Raw genomic sequence first — 20535 nt, forward strand, 5'->3', positions numbered from 1 at the left:
TATATATATATATATATATATATATATATATATATATATATATATATATATAATTTGAGCTAAGGAGCTTTTGGAGGTTTTTTTTTTTTTTTTTTTTACCTACAGGGTAATGTCATAGTTTGCTAGTATCTCATACTAGCACATTATGCTAAACTTGCCTTAAAACAAAGCTCTTCCATCTTCACCCGTCTTGCTTTCACTTTTGCAGATGCCAGCTCTGTGACTGCCCGGAACCCGTGCATGGGTGGCCGTTCTTTCGGAGTGCATGCGCCAGTGATGTCACTGGCTGCATGTAATGTAAATATATCCCAAATAGAGATATTTACCTACACATAAGCCTAGAATAAGGCTTACCTATCAGTAAAAGTTTAGTGATGGAAGTTTTACTTCTACTTTAATATTACATAAGTTTGTTGGGGTGAGGAAGTTGACGCCATTCCCGGAAGTGTCAAATGCTGTAGAGTTTGAGGCTGGAATGGAGGGGGGGAAAAAGGAGGCAAATTCACAAACGGAATAATCTGCACAAAAGTCATAACTTGGTAGGATGTGTCCCTTGTGCTGATTCCTCCCCCCACCCTCTGCTGTAATCTTCCAATGCGCTTGGGGTTAATATGACTAACAGGCTGTGTGGGGCTCTCGCCGAGAGCCTGACTATGCCTGTGTAACGACATATTCAGGGACCCATCGCAGTTTTCTACGGAAGTGATGTTCTGTCGCCTCCATCTTGCTACACCCCACACTCTTCCACAGTAAGGATACGCTAAGAAGGGGTAAAGCGGACATGTTGTTGCACCCACTGGAGTTTTGCATTTTACACGTATTTAAACCAGTAAAGTGAGTTTATATAATCAAAATACAGGACCTACAACTCCATCTGACTACTTTAGATGTTGAATGTTAAAAGCAGTGACAACCCGGCTCATCTCACAGGTTTGCTAATCTGATAGAAGTTCGCTGCTTTTAAAATTCAACATCTAAGTAGTCAGACGGAGTTGTAAGTCCTGTATTTCACTATAGAAACTGACTTTACTGTTATAAATACATGTAAAATGCAAAACTCCGGTGGGTGTAACATATCCGCTTTCCCCCTTCTTAGTGTATCCTTACTGTGGACGAGTGTGGGGTGTACCAAGATGGCGGCGGTGGCGGAACGTCACTTCCGTAGCAAACTGCGATAGGCCGCCGAATATGTCGTTGCACCCGCTGTTTCCACCCAGCTCTTCCATTCATGGAAGCTGTACTTCGGAGTCTATGAGTGGAAAGCGATCTCTGAAAGGAGGACGGGAATTTTCTGTCTGTAATTTTCACTGTTTTAAATACTTTTGAGTTGGATTTGGATAGGGCCGCAGGTTGGACACCTATGGGGATAGTGTGGAAATGTTAGAACTTTGTTCAGATTTATTTTGCTGGCCCTCCTTGGAGAGATTTCTTTTCTCCTCCTCCTGTCTATGTAGTACCAAAAAAAAGAAATGAGGGTAATGGTGGGGTGGGGGGGAAGTCCTTGTTGCAGGAAAGCGGAAACCGGTTCTAACACGTACTCTTAGTTTTTTTTTTTTTGTTTTTTTTTCTTTCTTTCCTTCTGCTAAAAAAAAAAAAAAAAAAATCCATGAGTTCTTATTCTGTGTTTTTCAATCGTAGTAGAATCTTTGGGGGTAATAAAAAAAAAAACAAATATATATATATATATATATATATATATATATATATATATATATATATATATATATATATATATATATATATATATATATATATATATATATATATATATATATATATATATATATATATATATATACAAGTGGATGACCACAGCTTTGTCAGTTTTTATAAAATATATATATATATTATAAAAACTGTGAAAGCTGTGGTCATCCACTTGTACATTTTATCTCACTTTTTCTTTTTTAAGTAAAACCGCACTCACTGTGATTTTCATCATTCTGTCTCTGAGCTCCCAGCCAGTCTGCTGACACGTTGGCTCAGGGGTGAGGTTCTTGCTGTATGGCTCAGCCTCTTTTTATCTGTTCTCTTTTTTTTTTGTTACAGTCAGCAGATTCTACTGCTTGCTGAATTTCACTTTGTTTACTTTGCACAAAGGAAGTGATCCTGGCTGCGAATGCATGAACCACCTTGTGATATCTGCCTCCCAATATTAAAGGGTCTGCAAACCAGAACAATTATCTTTTTTTCCTCTTTTGGTCCCTTTTTGGTCTAATTAAATATTTCGATTAGAAGGGTTTTGGTATATCTGTTTTAGAAGTACAAAAATACATTTTGATCCTGCCAGACATCTTGCCCAAGGTATAACTTCCGGTACTGCATTTCTGAGGACTACAGAACCCCTACCCTCTGTTATGGAGCAGCAGGAAGGTGTGATGTTTGTAGTCCTATCCTTGGGGAGACAATTCTGCTTTTTCATAGATACAGTACAGAGATTGTCACCCTAGGATAGGACGTTTGTTACACACAGTTTAATTTGCATTTTCCCTGCTATTTCTCTATCTCCCGAGTGGGATATAGAATGCAAAAAAACTGACGGGGGTATAACCCTCTCTTAGCCCCCGTACACACGGTCGGAGATTCCGGCAACCAAATATGTCGGATTAATTCCGGAAGTGATGTTGCATACACACGGTCGGACTCAGTTGTTGGAAAATCCTATTGTACATAACATGATGACGTTATTTCGTTACGACGGGACTACGTTCAGGCTAGTAGCCAATAGCTTTGGTCTAGGAATTTGATCTGAGCATGCGTGGCACTTTGTCCGTCGGAGTAGGCTACACATGATCAGAGTATGTCCGATCGGAGCATTTTTGTCAGAAAGTTTTACCGGCAAGTTGGGAAAAGTTGGTCCGTCTGATATTCTGACGGAAACAGTCCAATGCAGACCACACACAGTTGGAATATCCGACAAAACGCTCCGATAGGACACATTCCGTCGGAATCTCCAACTGTGTGTACAAGGGCTTAGACTATCCAAAATGAGGAAAAATATTTGCCTCTGGTTCTGCTTTAACAATTGGCTTCTGGGTCAGGGCACCATCATAATCGGGGAGCAGGTCACATGCTTGCCTCTACTTGGAAATGCCAGTTTATTCTCCTTGGCTGTGGAGGGGCAAGAAGCTGCAATGGTGCGCAGGTAAGATGAATACACAGATCCTGGTACCTAATGCTAGTGTGTTTTTTTTTGTTTTTTTTGTTTTTTTTTCCCCCTGTTTTTAGATAAAAAAGGGAAGGGTTAAATCCCTGTCAGGTTTTTTATTTTATTTTTTTGTGGTCTTTGTACCATTTTGGAGTTTTCCTTTCACTTCCTTTACCAGAGGCGACACGGGAAGTCAAAGAAATTCTCCCAGTTAGAGTGGATGTCAACTCCAAAGATTTTTGGATTTCCCTCACTTAGTTTTGGTGACCATGGTCCTCAGGAAGAACAGAGGGGTGAATCTCTCCAGAGGGTCTAACCTTTACCCATGCCATGACACCCACGCCAAAAATTTTTGCCTATAGATGCACTTATTTTTTTTTCATATTTATCTTGTGTGTGTGTGTGCTTTGTTTTGTTTAAAAAAAAAAAAAAAAAAACTTTTTTTTTTTTGTAAGTGCTTCTCTACAGGCTTTCTTTGACAGCTTACAATAATTCTGTGCCCTGTAATCTACCTTTCATGAGCAAGGGTCACTTTAGTCTTCTGTTTCAGTAATACCTTTGAACTTTTGAAAAGATGCCATGAACTCACAAATCTGTCACACTTATACTTGGATGTTAACACAAAATTGCTGGTCTGGATTTGATAATAGATAGGTGGGCTAGGTAATAGATCTGCTGAACCATTTATTTCCCTGGAGGTGCTAGTCATGTGATCTTTGCTAAAAGGGGGTGGGGTTCAGCCAAACAGAATGGTCTTCCCATCCGTAGGTCACATGACCACGTCTAGACCCTTTTGATAAATTTACCAAAGCCTTCTGAATGAATGAATGAAAAAAAACAACATTCTCTTCTTGGATGAGGTTGGATGGTGACATCATACAGAGCATTATCTGAATGGCACCCATGCTGAGCGAGCGGCCGACGACTTGTGCTCAGCAAGCACTAGAAGCGTGGTGTCTACTTGGTGATTTCTAGCTTCCAGGGGTATTGGTCAGGTATGATGTATACATTGGTCTAGGGCTGCAACTAACAATTATTTTAATAATCGATTAGTTGGCCGATTATTGTTTCGATTAATTGGTTAATAACCTTAAAAAAACAAAACAAAAGTGTGGTGTATAATTTAGTTAATATGTAAAGTTTAAAAAAAAAAGGAAATTTTATTCTTAAATATCTCTGTGCAGTGGTAAATATAAATAACAAACTATATGGTTAGGGAGCAAAATATCGAATCCACGCTGAGAATAACAGACAGAAGAGATATACTGTATATACTATTAGAGAAGATGTACTGTATATACCAGTACTATTAGAAGAGATATACTGTATATACTATTAGAGACTATATACTATTAGAGGAGATATACTGTATATTCTATTAGAAGAGATGTACTGTATATACTATTAGAGGCTATATACTAATAGATGAGAGATATAATGTATATACTTTTAGAGGGGATATATACTGCATATACTATTAGAGGGGATATACTATTTGAGGAATGATATAGTTTATATACTATTAGAGGGGAGATATACTGTATATACTATTAGAGGAGATATATACTATTAAAGGGTCAATCTAGTAAATATTATCAGACTCATTAACTTTAACCCCATTTTGTTACTGGCCGATTAATCGATTATGAAATAGTAATTGATTAATTTCATAATCGATTAGTTGTTTCAGTCCTACATTGGTCCTGCTTGGACCAATATAACAATGTATCTATGGAAGGAAAAATATACCAGACCTGGAATTTATTTTACTTCAGTGTACTGGGGATAATCTGCTGCCTGTCAAGTCACCACTGCACCTGTTGATGTTTTGGTCCATATCTATACAAAGTGTGTTGGAATGAATTTGTGTGTGTGTGTGTGTATGTATGTATATGTGTGAAGTCATCGCTGCTCCGGCGAATCACATCGCCGGAGCAGCGAGACCCGGAAGTCACTCCGGGATCCATGGCAGCGGCGGACATGAAGACGATGAGGACCGCTTCAGGGGCTTCGTTCTCAGGTAAGTTATTCATAATGAGCTAGTATGCTATGCATACTAGCTCATTATGCCTTTGCCTTGCAGGTTGCTTTTTTATTTTATTTTTTATTTTTTTTTACAACCACTTTAAGTATTTGCATTTATAAAGTATCTACTTTCTGCATCAGATTTTATATTTAGACTTATTTGCTACGTCCTTCATTGCCTCCTACCCCCATCCATCCAGTATTCAGCAAACTGTATTTTGGACATACACCTATGATAAGATATACATCTGTGAAGATGCAGCACTAGATTGCACCCCACTAGAGCTTCAAGCTGGGGCTTCAGCTGGGAATTCTGTGCTCCGCTCCTGTCACTGCTTGTGAAAGATTGCAAGCGGCCGTCCACTCAGCTGCAAGTAATTGTCGCTTGAAGCTGAACTGCCTCTGTAAACACATGTCGTGTCGTCCCGTCATGACTGTTTCCATGGGTGCAGCTGTCAGAGCGCCTCTTGTCCTCACTAATGTGTAGTAGGTTGTTTTGGATGCCTGTCAGCCAATCACAAAATGATAATCAAGATTGGTTTTTTTTTTTTTGTTTTGTTTTTTGTTTTGTTTTTTATAACTGTGGGGGATTTTCACCTGCTTGGATGCAAGCATTTTCTTCTCTCCTCTGTAATCGGGGAGATGGTATTCTATTGATTGGGACACTAAAATATAGTACCATAGTCATATGTTGGGTTCTCCAGTTGATTTAGGTGTATCCAAACCCTTAGACCCCTTTCACACCAGGGCGTTTTGCAGGCGCTATAGCGTTAGAAATAGCGCCTGCAAAACGCCCTAAAGAAGCTGCACCATTGTGTGTAGTGTGAAAGCCCCGAGGGCTTTCACACTACAGCGGTGCGCTGGCAGGACGTCAGAAAAAAGTCCTGCCAGCAGCTTCTTTGGAGTGGTGAAGGAGCGGTGTGTTTACCGCTCCTCCACCGCTGCTGCCCATTGAAATCAATGGGGCAGCGCTGTAATTCCGCCGGCAAAACGCCGCTATTGCGGCGTATTGCCGGCGGTTTTAACCCTTTCGCAGCCGCTAGCGGGGGGGTAAAAGCGCCCCACTAGCGGCCGAAATGCGCCGCAAATCCGGCGGTAAAACGCCGCTAAAAATAGCGGCGTTTTACCGCCGCCGCTATCAGCGGTGTGGTGTGAAAGGGGTCTTAGGCTGGGCTCACACTGGAGATCGCAGCGGCTCACAGCAGGACTCCGGTGCGTCTCCATTTCCGTTTCCAGCCTGAATTTTGGGCTGAATTCAGACCTAAAATGGACGAGAATACGCACATGATGTGAAATTCACACCAGAGCCGCTGAGGGGATGTGTTAACCAGTTTCAAAGAGAGCCAATCTCCTGACATGCGAATAAACCTGCATTCAATTCACAGTAGTGTGAACCCAGCCTTAAAGTGGAGTCCCACCCAGAAATGCAACTTCCGCTGATCCGGTCCCCACCCCCCTCCGGTGTCACATTTGGCACCTTTCAGGGGGAGCAGATATCTGTCTAATCCAGGTATTTGCTCCCACTTCCAGCAAAAGATCATCGCAGTATCCTCTGTGATCTACAACATGCCTGGCTCCTCCTCCGCTGTCTTCTGGGAGTCGCACAGGTCCCAGAAGACAGCAGGGACTGGTCAGAACACGCAGCACAACTCACGCATTTGCAGTAAGGAACCAGGCTGGGAAGCTGCAAGGCTTCACTTCTTGATTCCCTTACTTAAGATGCTGGCGCCTCCACCCGGAGCTGAGGGACAGGTAAGTGTCCTTATTTTAAAAGTCAGCAGCTACAGTATTTGTAGCTGCTGACTTTTTTTTTTTTTTTGCAGGCACAACTCCACTTTAAACTGAATAAAATATATTGTAAATGCCTTGAGTCCTCTTTCTTTAAAGTGGTTGTAAACCTCAGACGTGAAATATGAACAAAGCATGTCCCTCTATAGTGTGCCTCAATCCAGAGCACTAAGGCTCCGTTCACACTGGTGCAATGCGGGAAGCCCAGCAAGTCCAGTGCGGGTTTCCATATTGCACCTGACTCGCAGGCAGTTTACACTGCCCTCTGCAAACCGCTGCAGGTGTCAATACAAAGTTAATGACACCCCCAGATCGGATCTCAGTGCGAACTGTGAATTCGGACAAGAAACGGATTTCATGGGTGTGAACACCCATACGATAAGATTCCAGTGCGGACAAAAAAAAGAGTCCTGGAAGAGTTTGGTCCGAATACAATGCATATTCAGCCATACGGTTTGTATGGCCAAATTTGCATAGCAAAGACATCGCATGTGATTTGCACAGCAATGCGTGCGAATCACATGCGATGTCTGGGATCGCACCAGTGTGAACTGAGTCTAAGTGTCATTTCTGTCTGCTGTTTCGTTCCTCTGTTATCAACATGGATCACTTCTGACAGGTTTTCCTGATGCCAAGAGAAAAATGGTTTCTGATTTTTTTTTTTTTTTTTTTTTTTTAACACAAGGGCTATGGATCTGCCATGAATTTTGTAAACTCTTTACTATGGGGGGTTATTTATGAAAGGCAAATCCACTTTGCACTGCAAGTGCACTTGGAAGTGCAGTCGCTCTAAATCTAAGGGGTAGATCTGAAATGAGGGGAAGCTCTGCTGATTTTATCATCCAATCATGTGCAGGCCAAAATGCTGTTTTTTATTTTCCTTGCATGTCCCCCACGGATCTACAGCGACTTTACTTCCAAGTGCACTTGCAGTGCAAAGTGGATTTTCCTTTAGTAGATAACCCCCTATATACTTTGTGCGTCTCTATACCTTTATATTATGATATCATTTTTTTTTTTCCCAACAAATAATTTTATGTAAAAGCTACAGTGTACAGGGTTTTTGTTACTTTTAGTGACAGAACAACTCCAGTAGTTAAGGCTACTTTCACACTGGGGTAGTGCCAGCATTGGTGGTAAAGCTCAGCTCATTTTTTGGCGCTGCTTTTTGGGTGGTAGCAAGACTCTTTTTAACCCCGAATGGAAGGGGGGGGGGGGGGGCGAGGGGTGGTTAAAAGCGCCCGTGATACGGCGCTTCCGAACCACTTTTCAGGCTTTGGAATCGGTGGCCATTCATTCCAATGGGCAGGGGCAGTGTATACAGCGCCCCAAAGATGCTTCTTGCGGGACTTTTTTTCCCATCCTGCAAGCGCACCGCCCCAGTGTTGAATCACTCGGGCTTTCGCACTGGGGAGGCATGAGAGGCAGTTTTCAGGCACTTTACAGGCACTATTTTTAGCACTAAAATGCTATAAACTGCCTCAGTGTGAAAGGGGTCTAATGTTTAAGTATGGCTCAATTCACACATGGCAACCAATCGGTAATCTACAGATAAGTGCAAGATGATCTCTTAATGCTCTTAGTGGTTTTATTGCACAGTGCTACTGAAAACTGATCTGTTCTATTTTACCTTCCCTCGTTCTACCCTCTTCCCTTAACAACAAGCTAATGAATATTTAAACATAAAATCCTTCTGTTTTTTCATTGCATACCTCATTTTCTGACAATGATTTCATCACTAGGTCTTTGTGTTCAAAGCTTTCCTGAAAACATCCCACCATCCTGCCCCCACTACCCCTCCTTAAAGTGTTTCTAAACCCGGTTGTTGTTTACTCTGGAGGAACCCCATTCTGCTTCAGCTCAGATCTGTTTATTCTGACAGTAGCAGGGCGTGCTTTCAGAATACATACATCAGTGCTTGCGGTGCTGCAGGAGGATATTTCTCTAAACCCACAACAGTAAAATCGGTCTGTATATGCAGTAAAGCATGCTTGTTATACTCACCTGTATGCACAGAGCCAGGAGTTCTACCGTTCCCTGATCATTTCCTGATAACACAGAATCTATTGAGTCAGGCTACACATGCTCAGTTTGGTGTGTATTGCTAGAGAGGGTTGTGTTTTTTTTTTTTTTTGTTTTTTTTCTTCTTTGGCTCTGTGCTGATCACATGCACTCTCCCATCACAACTGTCAAGATAGAGGGTCAGGGCTCCTGAATCCTTATAGGACAGCTCAGTGCAGTATGAAAACTCTTCCTGCAAGCTTTAAAGTGGTTGTATAGCCAAATTGGGGACTTTTATCTACAGGAAAGCCTATAATAAGGCTTACCTGTAGGTAAAAAAAAAAAAAAAAATCTCCTAAACCTGTATGGTTTAGGAGATATTCCCCTCGCGCACAGGGGATTCCCTTCTGGAAGCTTGGCAGATGCCAGACCCTGCCGGAGAGAAATCACCCGCGCGCATGCGCGGGAGTAACGATATCGCGGCTCCGACCACTCACAGCGCCGGAGCCGCGATACCCAGAAGAAACGCAGAGGGAAAATGTCAGCTCCCTCAGCGTGGATCGGGACAGATGGGGCCTCGTTCTAAGGTAAGCATTTCATAATGAGCTAGTATGCGGTGCATACTAGCTCATTATGCCTTTTTGCTTTGCAGGTGAGGAAAAAATAAATATTCAGCGGGTATACAACCGCTTTAACCAGGAACTGATACAAGTCACAAGGCTGCTATATACTGCTAATGAGAAAAGGTGTTTAGTTTTATATTTACTAAAATGATTGTACATCCATGTACTGTACTAGACCAGATATGATTGGTCCTGGTTTTAGTAACACTTTAAAAAGCCCTTGGCCCTGCTGCACGTTAAAACAAATGGCAAAGTGGCGCTGTTACTCGGTTAATAGTGTTAAGATCTTATTGTCCATTCAGAGGAATGCAGTTCTAATTTGGAGATGACATAATAATGATTAAAAAGCAAGTAGGAGAAAAACCTTTTTGTGTTTTCTTAGCAACAACTCCATATTCCAGGGTAAGCCTTCAGAGGGGAGTTGGAAGCCGACTCCAAGTTGCATGCAAAAAGAGAGACCGGAAAGGCGGCACCAGATTAAAAACAGATGCATTTATTTGAAACACACAGGTACATACATCCACTTACATATAGTTTTGAGAATTTCCAGCACAAAAGTCCTCAGCTGCGTCAGCCAGCATTAGAGAGCCTGTAGATGTTTTCCCCCTCCCCCCATCAGATGGAGGGTCCCGACCCACAGAACTTCCCTGTCTGACGGCGTACACCGAGCTCGAGGCTTGGCTCGGGTCCACAGTGAAACGCAGGCATCGAGCGTGGTGACGTCACTGCCAATATCGGCGACTTTTCGGAGCATGCGCACTGCGTGTAGACAAACAAGCTTAGGGGAACTCGGGCTGTGCTGCAGCAAAATTGGCCAGCACATTTAAGGCTGAACACGAAGTTCCCCTAAGCTTGAGGAAGGAGCGCGCCTGTTTGGCCCAATGATGAATTTGAGTTTAACATCCCTGGTTAGATGATGCCGGATATCATCCTCCAAGCAGGAAATGAGTATCTTTATCTCTCTAACTCCACACTGCTGCGATATGGGATCCGACTTGTGAGACCCCCCAAGTCGCATGACATGTCAAACTCAATGTTTCCTTTTTATAAGAGCCATGTTAATTGATACTACACAAGTCGCTCCGACTTTAGAACAGCTCCCTGCATTATTTTGGTCTGACTTGGGTGTGATTTCACTAAAATGGCATCCAAGTCTGATCAAGTCAGAAGTTGCAGGCAAAGCCGTATGACTTTGCCGTCGCAGCAGTGCGAACCGAGCCTTACTGCAAAAAATTAAAACAAGAAAAGAATTGCGCTAGGTGTGAAATAAACAATACATAAATGAATAAACCGTGAAGGATACCCTGCAGCTAAGCACTATAATATACGATATAGGGCACACAGAAAAATAAAGTGTAGACAAAAAGTGCAGCGCTGGGTAATAAACTAATAATGCAAGTGATTATGAATAAAAACCGTGATTGTACAAAGGAGTATTCTAAATAATAAAGTGATCAAAAAAAAAAAAAACATCATAATAGTCTGTGTTAATGTTTAACACATATGGACTATTATGATGATTTTTTTGGATCACTTAATTAGAATACTTCTTTGTATAATCATGTTTTTTTTTTTTTTTTTTTTTTTTTTTTTTTTTATTATTCATAATCACTTGCATTATTAGTTTATTACCCAGCGCTGCACTTTTTGTCTATTTAAAGGGGTTGTAAAGGTAAATGTTTTTTCACCTTAATACATTCTATGCATTAAGGTGAAAAAACATCTGACAGTGCCTGCACCCCCAGCCCCCCCCCCCCCCATTTTACTTACCTGACCCCTCAAAAGTCCTGCGCTTGCCCCCGACATCCTCTTCGCCGCTCAGCCTGGCCGCTGATTGGCTGGAGTGGATGGATTGAAAGCAGCGCAGCCCTTGGCTCGCGGTGCTGTCAATCACATCCAATGACGGGGGCGGGGCCGTGTAATACAGCGAGCGGCTATAGCTGCCGGCTGTATCACGGGAGCGCGCCCGCAGGTGCTTCTCGCCATGTGAGGGAGCTCGCATGAACGTGAGAAGAACCTGCGGGAGGAAGCCGAGACAGCCGCAGAGGGACCCCAGAAGAGCAGGTTCGAGGCCACTCTGTGCAAAACGAGCTGCACAATGGAGGTAAGTATAACATGTTTGTTATTTTTAAAAAATAAAAAAATTCACTTTACAATCCCTTTAAGCCTTACTGCAACTTCTAATTTGCACTGTGAAAGGCTCACAGTGTTCACCGAAATCAGAGTAAGCAATTTCACTACAAGAGAAAAGTCCATATACAAGTTACTGAAAGGAAGGCTGGAGTTCATTTTTAACCACTTGCCGCCCGCCCTATAACAGATACACGGTGGCAAAGTGGTTTCAAAATCCTGACCGGACGTCATATGACGTGATCAGGATTTTGAGCCGCGGCATGCATCGCGGCGATCGTTGTTGCGGCATGTCAGTCTGACACTCCGCAACTATGATCTCGGTAAAGAGTCTCCGACGGAGACTCTTTACCACGTGATCAGCCAATCACGGCTGATCACAGTGTAAATAGGAAGAGCCGGTGATCGGCTTTTCCTCACTCGCGTCTGTCAGACGCGAGTAGAGGAGAGCCGATCGGCTGCTCCTCTGACGGGGGGGGGGTCTGTGCTGATCGATTATCAGCGCAGCCCCCCGAGGATGCCCACACTGGACCGCCAGGGACACCACCAGACCACCAGGTATGCCATCCTAGACCACCAGGGATTCCAATCAGTGCCCACAATGGGCATCACTGATTGGCATGCATTATTGTTTGGCACTGATTGGCATTCATTAGTACAGTATAATATAATGCCACCTATCAGTGCCCATCTGTGCCGCCTATCCATGCCCATCTGTGCCGAGTATCTGTGCCACATATCGGTGTCCATCAGTGAAGGAGAAAACTTACTTATTTACAAAGTTTTGAAACTGAAACAAAAAAAAAAACTTTTTTTTTTTTTTTCCAAATTTTCTGAATTTTTTTTATTTGTTTAGCAAAAAATAAAAACTGCAGAGGTGATCAAATACCACCAAAAGAAAGCTCTATTTGTGAGAAAAAAATGATACAAATTTCATTTTGGTACAGTGTAGCATGACCGCGCAATTGTCATTCAAAGTGCGACAGCTCAGAAAATTGGTCTGGGCAGTAAGGTGTTTAAGTGTCCGGTATTGAGGTGGTTAATGGGCCAGCATAAGAGCGCTGGCTTTGTGTATGAATACTGATGGTAAATGTGTAACAGATGGGGTGTGGGCTGAAAATAAGCCATTCCCTTGTGAAAAGGCTGTTTAATCACTCAGTACGTTCTTCATATTAATAACACTTGGTTTTATGTCTTTCAGTGCCCTAGATGTATGCATTGTGAAGCAAAGTTTGACTTTATTAACAGAAAGGTAAGCAGTGATGTCTGATATGTCAGCCTGTATTGAAACAAAGTGACCTGATTCCCATCTTTTGGGCTTATGCTGAGAAGTGTTTTCATATTAAAGAAAAAAGTGCTTGCTCTGGAGTGGACCATCCCCAGTGATTTTAGCAAATCTCCATCTACTTTGTAAAAGCTCCCTTCCCTTCTCCATAGCGGCTAATGGACCATCCCCATACAAACCAGCCTATTGGATCAGGACTTTCTGCAGCTTATGCCGCGTACACACGGTCGAACTGTTTGACGTACTTAGTCCGTTGAAACACATTTCAGCGGACAATCCGCTCGTGTGTGGGCTTCAGCGGACTTTTTCAGCGTGCAGTCCGGAGTACTAAGAATTTCGGATTTTCCAAAAATCTGTCCGTCGTACTTTGGTTTCAGCGGACAATACGGTCGTCAGTATGCTAGTTCGACGGACTAAGAATGGCGCATGCCCAGAAAGGATTTACACGGCGGAAGGGTGCTTTGCTGTGTCTTGGACTTCCTATTTCGTACGTGCTGTACACGTCATCGCGCAAGCTTTCGACGGACTGTTTGTGCATCCGTGTGTGGTCAAGTCTGTTCGGTGGAAAGTACAACGGATTGTCCGTCGGATTGTATGACGGACTAAGTACGTCAAACAGTTCGACCGTGTGTACGCGGCATTAGCCTTAGACCCTTTTCACACTGAGCGCCTGTGCCATTACCGCTGCTCGTTTTTAGCTATTCGGCCGCTAGCGGGGCGCTTTTAGCCCCAAAAAATGGGGTCAAAAACTCCAGTTTTGCGGTGCTTTCAGAGCACTTTTCAGGCGCTTTGAAATCGCTGCCCATTCATTCCATTGGGCAGGGCATTTTGGGAGTGCTAAATACAGTAGGGCTGAAACAACTAATCGATTACTATTTTCATAATTGATTAATCGGCCAGTACCATAATGGGGTTAAAAAAAAACTAAAATGAGCCCTTTATAGTACAAAAAGAGCAAATTAAATATTACTCTCTGTTCTACAGTAAAAAAATGAACCCCTTACAGTAGTGATTATCTGTGTTTTTCTACTATAAAGGGCTAATTTTTTTTTTTTTAACCCCATTATGTTACTAAACGTCTTAGCCCTTGTACACACGGTCGGACATTCTGATGTCCAATAGGACCATGTTGTCGGATAATCCGACTGTGTGTGGGCTCCATCTGACTGTTTCCATCGGAGTATCCATCGGACCAAGTTTTCCAGCTGGGCTATAAAATTTTCCGACAACATGATCCGATCGGACTTTGTCCGATCGTGTGTAGAGAATTTCGATCAGACAAAGTGCCACACATGCTCAGATCAAATTCCTAGACCAAAGCTATTGGCTACTAGCCTGAACGTAGTCCCGTCGTAACAAAATAACGTCATCACGTTAAGTACAATTGGATTTTCTGACAACTTTGTCCGACCGTGTGTATGCAACAGTTTCGGACAAAATCCGTCGGACAAAACCCAACGGATTTGGTTGTCAGAATGTCCGACCGTGTGTGCAAGGGCTTCGACCTAGTTCACATCTATGTGTGTGTTGGTGCTTTTTGCAGAAATGCACTACAGTTCTTTTACATGGTTTCCTATGGGACACGTTCACATCTGAAAGGGTCAGGGACTTTTAACGCTAAACGGTGCTTTATTGGTACAATATACTTCAATGGAGAAGCTGCAGAAAAGCATGTAATGCGTTTTGTGTTTTTTAATCTTCCCCCAAAAAATGCAAAAATGCAAATTGCAGTAAAATCACGTGCGCAAAAATCAAAAAGCACGGCAGAAACAGATCAAAAGCAAACTGCGTAGGTGTGTACCGAGCCTTATGCTGGCCTCACCGATCGATTTTCAGATGAGAATATTCAGACGAAAAATCTTTGTACATTCGCTGAATGAAAGAATTTTGTTTGAAATTTTCACTTGTTTTTAACATTCTGTTTTTTAAAATGAATGTCATTTCTGAACGAAAACCACTTACATTGTCTGAAAACTTATTTGACTAAGAAGTTTTCTATTATTTCCAATTTTTCCTGTCACTTTTTTTTTTTTTAATGTTGTTAACCCGATTAATCAAAACAATAATCGGCCAACTAATAGATTATGAAAATAATCGTTAGTTGCAGCCCTAAAATACAGCTCTCTCCCAACTTACCCCAAAAATGCCGTAAGCGCCTGAAAAAATGCCGCCAATAAATGTATAGGGTATAGGAGTCCTTTTTGTTTTTGAATCTCCTTGTGGCCTGGAATAAATGGGGGTTCGGTCTTTGACTCTACTGTAATCTCTAGATCTCCTTATTTAGTTCTACAGTGCTCAGTGAATTGCTTTGTTCTCATTTCTCCTCTAGCACCATTGCCGTAGATGTGGTAAATGTTTCTGTGACAAATGCTGCAGCAAGAAAGTGCCTTTGCCCCGTATGTGTTTTGTGGATCCGGTGCGCCAGTGTGGAGAATGCTCCATCATTTCACAAAAAGAGATGGAGTTCTACGATCGACAGCTTAAAGTGCTGATGAATGGTGAGTAGGCGAGCTCTTGTACTTATGAGGAAGCAGTAAAAATGGAATCTATTATACAGCACTTCTGCACCAGCATCACATACATCAGCTCTTTTTCTTGGGTTACATTTTTCTTTTTTTTTCTAAGCCCTTGTACACACAGTTGGAGATTCCGACAACCAAATCCGTCGGGAGTTATTCCGACGAATTCATTCCGGAAGAGGTCAGGAAGTGATGTTGCATACACACGGTCGGACAAAGTTGTCGGAAAATCCGATTGTACATAACGTGATGACATTATTTCGTTATGACGGGACTACGTTCAGGCTAGTAGCCAATAGCTTTGGTCTAGGAATTTTGATCTGAGCATGATCGGAGTATGTCCGATAGGAGCATTTTGTCGGAAAATTTTACCAGCAAGTTGGAAAAGTTGGTCTGTCGGATATTCTGACGGAAACAGTCCGATGGAGACCACACACAGTCGGAATATCCGACAAAACGGTCCGATCGGAAACATTCTGTCAGAATCTCCGACCGTGTGTACAAGGGCTTAGAGCTTGTGTACAGCGTTTTTAGAGTGTTTTTTGAGCTTTGGCATTGTTTAATTACCTAATGGAGAAGAATACAATCTGTTTCATCGTTTGTTGCTATGCTTTTCAGCTTTTTCATGTGCTTTTATTTCTTATTTATTTTTATTTTTTTACTTTTGTTTTGTTGGTTCATTTTATTAATATTTATGAATTTATTTTGTAAGGTTATGAGTTAATATTAGGGGTTAAGTGTTGGGGACATAGTCTGTATACACTAATACAGTTTGAAAAATAAAAAGATAACTAGTGCAAAAGTATTGAAGAAAAGAAATCAAAGACCCCTAAAAACATCCAACCATTTTAATAGTTTGACATATTTCTTTACTCCCCTCCTGTGTCTCCAGGTGCTACATTTGATATAACCCAGGGATCCTCAGAGAAGTCTGAAACAGTTGTGTGTCGACTTTCCAACAACCACAGGTAAAGTCAATTCCATCTGTAATTATGAACCTTTGCAATGTGGGGGGGCGGCATGCGACTATAAAGGTGGCCATAAATGGATCGGATGTTTGGCCTGTTCATCAGGGACCAGATGAATTGGAATCCGCATGTGACCACTGCAGTTGAACAGAAGTCGATCTACTGATTGACTTCTGTTCAACTGCTGTGCCAGATAAAAGCTGATCAGCAGTGGCTGCCTCACTGATATGTGTATTCCTATTCCTTCAGAATACAATAGCATAAGCAATGAGGATTCCCCCATCCACCTGGAATAGGTGGATGGGGAAATCGGTTTCATTTTTTCATTCAGCCCACTGGCTAAACGAAAACTGAACCAGGTATGGCCAGCTTATAGGATAAGTTCACCTTTAAAAAAAATAAAATAAATAAATAATAAAATTAAATGCACATCTTTTTGCAGGTAGAAATGTGCATTTTTTTTTTTTTTTTTTTTTTTTTATTAGAAGCCTGGCAAGCATTGGACCTGTGATCGGCAACCTCAAGCTTCTGCAGACTGTCAGTGTAGCCATCTTCTCGTACGGGCAGTTTCTTAAAGTGGTGTTGCCACAAAAAAAAAGCTTAAAATTCATTAAAAAAAAAAGTAAAAAAAAAAAATGTTTTACTCACCTCTAAATACCTGTTGCTAGGGGGTCCCTCGTAGTCTGCCTTCTTCAGTGCCCAGGCTGGTGACATCACTTCCCCCTCGGCGCGGCAAAGTCATCTGTGACCTGTCGCGTGTCCCAGATGACTGTGCGGCGTATCACGGCATGCGGCACCGCTCGCGCAGTGGGTGCCCGGCTGTGAAGCCACAGCCGGGTGCCCACAGTAAGAATGCCGGCACCAAGAGCGGGGAACGAGGGGGGGGGGGGGGGGCTTCGTTCTCCCGCATCGCTGGACCCCGGGACAGGTAAGTGTCCGATTTATTAAAAGTCAGCAGCTGCAGTATTTGTAGCTGCTGACTTTTTTACTTTTACTTTTTTTTTTTTTTTTTTTTTTTTTTTTTTTTTAGGGGGAACCCCACTTTAATGACAGGAAGGATCAATGAACCTACCTACCTAGAGCACCCTGGTAGTTGAGAACTACAAGCCATCAGCCGCAATGGATGACAGTAGTTGTAGTTTTCCCATTCACAGAACTCTGAATGATGTGCCTGGGTGGGTGGAGCCCTGCATGGCTCTGCGTGTGTTTGTTTGTTTGGGGTTTTTTTTTTTCTTTAATTTATTTTTATTTAATTTTTTTAAAATTGTAATGGCGGGTGTCACGACTAGGATTTCTAGGTGGGGTTGTTGGTCACAGGGGCTGCTCAATTAGTAACGTGTAACATGTTACTAAAGGTGGACTTCTCCTTTTATAACATACTCTCTTCAAATCAAGTAGGCAGGTCACTAATTGGTCATTTTACTTTGACCTTTGTAGCAAGGTTAACAGTGGTTTGTCCTTTTGCACCCAGGCAAAATCTCATTTTGCCAAGGCCAACGCTTTTCATGTAGACTAAGTTATATGTAGCAGTCTCTCCAGCCGTAGAGTGACAGTTTGTGAAATACTGAAGGTTGCAGAGCGATTATCCGTCAATAGAGCAGCAAGGGTTTGAGATGGAACTCTTCCAATAAAAATGGCTTAAAGCGGTTCTGCACCTTTTAAAAAAAAAATATTAAAAGCCAGCAGCTACAAATATTGCAGCTGCTGACTTATAATAAATTCACACTTACCTGTCCCAGGGTCCAGCGATGTAGGCGGCAGATGACGAGCGATCGCTCGTCTCTCTGCTGCCCCTGCCGCCATCCTCTGTCAGGGAATCGGGAAGTGAAGCATCGCGGCTTCACTCCCTGATTCCCTACTGCGCATGCGTGAGTCGCGTTGCACATCTCTGCTGGTCCCTGTTGTGTCCTGGGAACTGTGCGTTTCCCAGAACACAACGGTTTAGGCTGGGTTCACACCTATGCGAATTGGATGCAGATTTCCCCCCGCATCCAATTTGCATAGCAGGAGATTGTGACTGACTCTCTATGGAGCCGGTTCACACATCTCTGCAGCGACTGAATTGCACAGGAGTCCTATGCGTTTCGTCTGCTTCAGGTCTGAATTCAGCCAAAATATGGCCTGAAATCGGACATAAAACTGAATGGAGATGCACCGGGCTCCTGCTGTGAGCCAGAACATGCTCCGGTGTGAACCTAGCTTTAATGATTTGCATGCCTGTTCCTGGCTAGTGACAGCCAAACACTTGGCATTTTCAGAGGTAGGTCAGAAATAGTGGCCTGCAACCTTTAAAAAAAAATAAAAACAATAAATATCCCGTGCGCCAAATTATATCAAAAGCCTACTAAACAGTTATTAAAAAAAACAAAAATATAATCTAATAAATGCATACAGATCTCCCTTAAAAATATTTAACCCACTTATTTGTTTAAGAGGTCAGTTGGAGTCGGTGAGTTTGCTTTTCGCACAGGTGGTGACATGGTTTATGGGTACAGAAAAGAGCACTTTGAAGGAAGTGCACGGATATCAAATTGTTTTGTAAATGTTTGCACAAGAGGATTATAATGGGGACTTGTGGATTCTTTGAACACTAATGTATTTCTTAATGGACACTGATTTATTTTATTTTTTTAATACATTATGTTTTTGTGTTTGTATTTTTAAGAGAACATAAATTTGAGATTTTATCTTTTAACAGTGTGCAGTTTACATTTATTTAGGCCCACTACTTATGCTTACAGTGCGGGTTTCCTTTTTATTTGCCCTTGCTTTCCTACACTGAATCCTTAGTACATCTCTAACACAGGAGTTGATTTTCTAAAAATGGTGAGTGCAAAATCCTGGTGCAGCTGTGCATAGAAAACAATCTGCTTCCAGGTGTGTTTGTGTTTTTTTATTTATTTATTTTTTTTTGGTCACAGCTTAAAGCAGGACTCCCGCAAAAATGTATTTTTTAAAAAGTCAGCAGCTACAAATACTGCAGCTGCTGGCTTTTAAAATAAGGACACTCACCTGTCCCAGAGTCCAGCGATGTCGGCACCCGAGGCCGAACCGTCCCTCGGTCCTCGGGTGCTTCCGCCGCCATCTTCTGTAAAGGGAACCAGGAAATGAAATGTGGCTTGTGGCTTCACCAATGCGCATGAACAAGTCTTGCAGAGCAATCCGAATGGTCCCTGCTGTCTCTGGGACCCGTGTGTATCCCAGCAGACAGCGCGCGGGGGGGGGGGGGGGGGGGGAAGAGGCGTAGACTCCCATTGGAGTCTATGCCCCGAAGTGGGTGCAAATACCTGTCTTAGATAGGTTTCTGCATCCCCCCCCTCCCCCCTGTAAGGTGCCAAATGTGACACCGGAGGGGAGGAGGGTTCCGAAAAGCGGAGGATCAATTTTTGTGTGAACCTCGGCTTTAAAAAGGTACTTTTTCTATGTTAAAGTTGGGAAATGCTTCTATAGGAATTTGGACTCCATCAGCCAAAAGAACATTTCTGAGGTCAGGTACAGATGAAAGGTGCCAAGTGTGACACCGGGGGGGGGGGGGGGGGGGGGTTCTTTTGTGCGAACATCTGCTTTAAGGTGATACTAAAGGTTCTTTTTGTTTAAATAACAAACATGTCATACCTCCACTGTGCAGCTTGTTTTGTAGAATGGCCCTGAACCTGCTCTTCTGGGGTCTAACAGCAACTCTCACGTCCACACCCCCCCCCCCCCCCCCCCCACATCAGAATGCTTCTCCGGGGGGGGGGGGGGGGGGGGTTACCTTGCAAGAGCGCTCCCCCGAATGCAGGACTCGTGCCCGCCTCCCTGGCAGCCGCTTCCCTGGATTTGATTGACAGCAGCGGGAGACAATGGCTGCGCTGCTATCAATCTATCCAATCAACAGCTGAGAACCCCCTAGCCGAGAGAGAGCGCTTCCCCCGTGGGACAAGTTCACAGATTCAAGTAAGTAAAACAGAGGGGGCTGGGGGCCGGTCACTGCCAGGTTTTTTTTTTCGCGTTAATGCATAGAATGCATTTAAGTGGAAAAACACAAATCTTTACAACCCCTTTAATT

At 42.8% G+C, this 20535-nt stretch overlaps 1 protein-coding gene across 2 annotated transcripts in view; it reads left to right on the forward strand.

Annotated features, from left to right (window-relative positions):
* The window catches only part of LOC143981309 (zinc finger FYVE domain-containing protein 21-like), a 59747-nt gene that overhangs the window by 19768 nt on the left and 19444 nt on the right, over positions 1 to 20535 (forward strand). For both annotated transcript variants that reach the window (XM_077479104.1, XM_077479105.1), the window contains exons 2-4: positions 12917 to 12967; positions 15330 to 15498; positions 16412 to 16487. In XM_077479104.1, the coding sequence (XP_077335230.1) occupies positions 12917 to 12967; positions 15330 to 15498; positions 16412 to 16487 (296 nt within the window). The remainder of the gene's footprint in view (positions 1 to 12916; positions 12968 to 15329; positions 15499 to 16411; positions 16488 to 20535) is intronic.

This window comes from Lithobates pipiens, unplaced genomic scaffold (assembly GCF_037356315.1).
Source record: "Lithobates pipiens isolate NorthernLeopardFrog02 unplaced genomic scaffold, aLitPip1_a1.2 Scaffold_138, whole genome shotgun sequence".
NCBI classification, from domain to species: domain Eukaryota; kingdom Metazoa; phylum Chordata; class Amphibia; order Anura; family Ranidae; genus Lithobates; species Lithobates pipiens.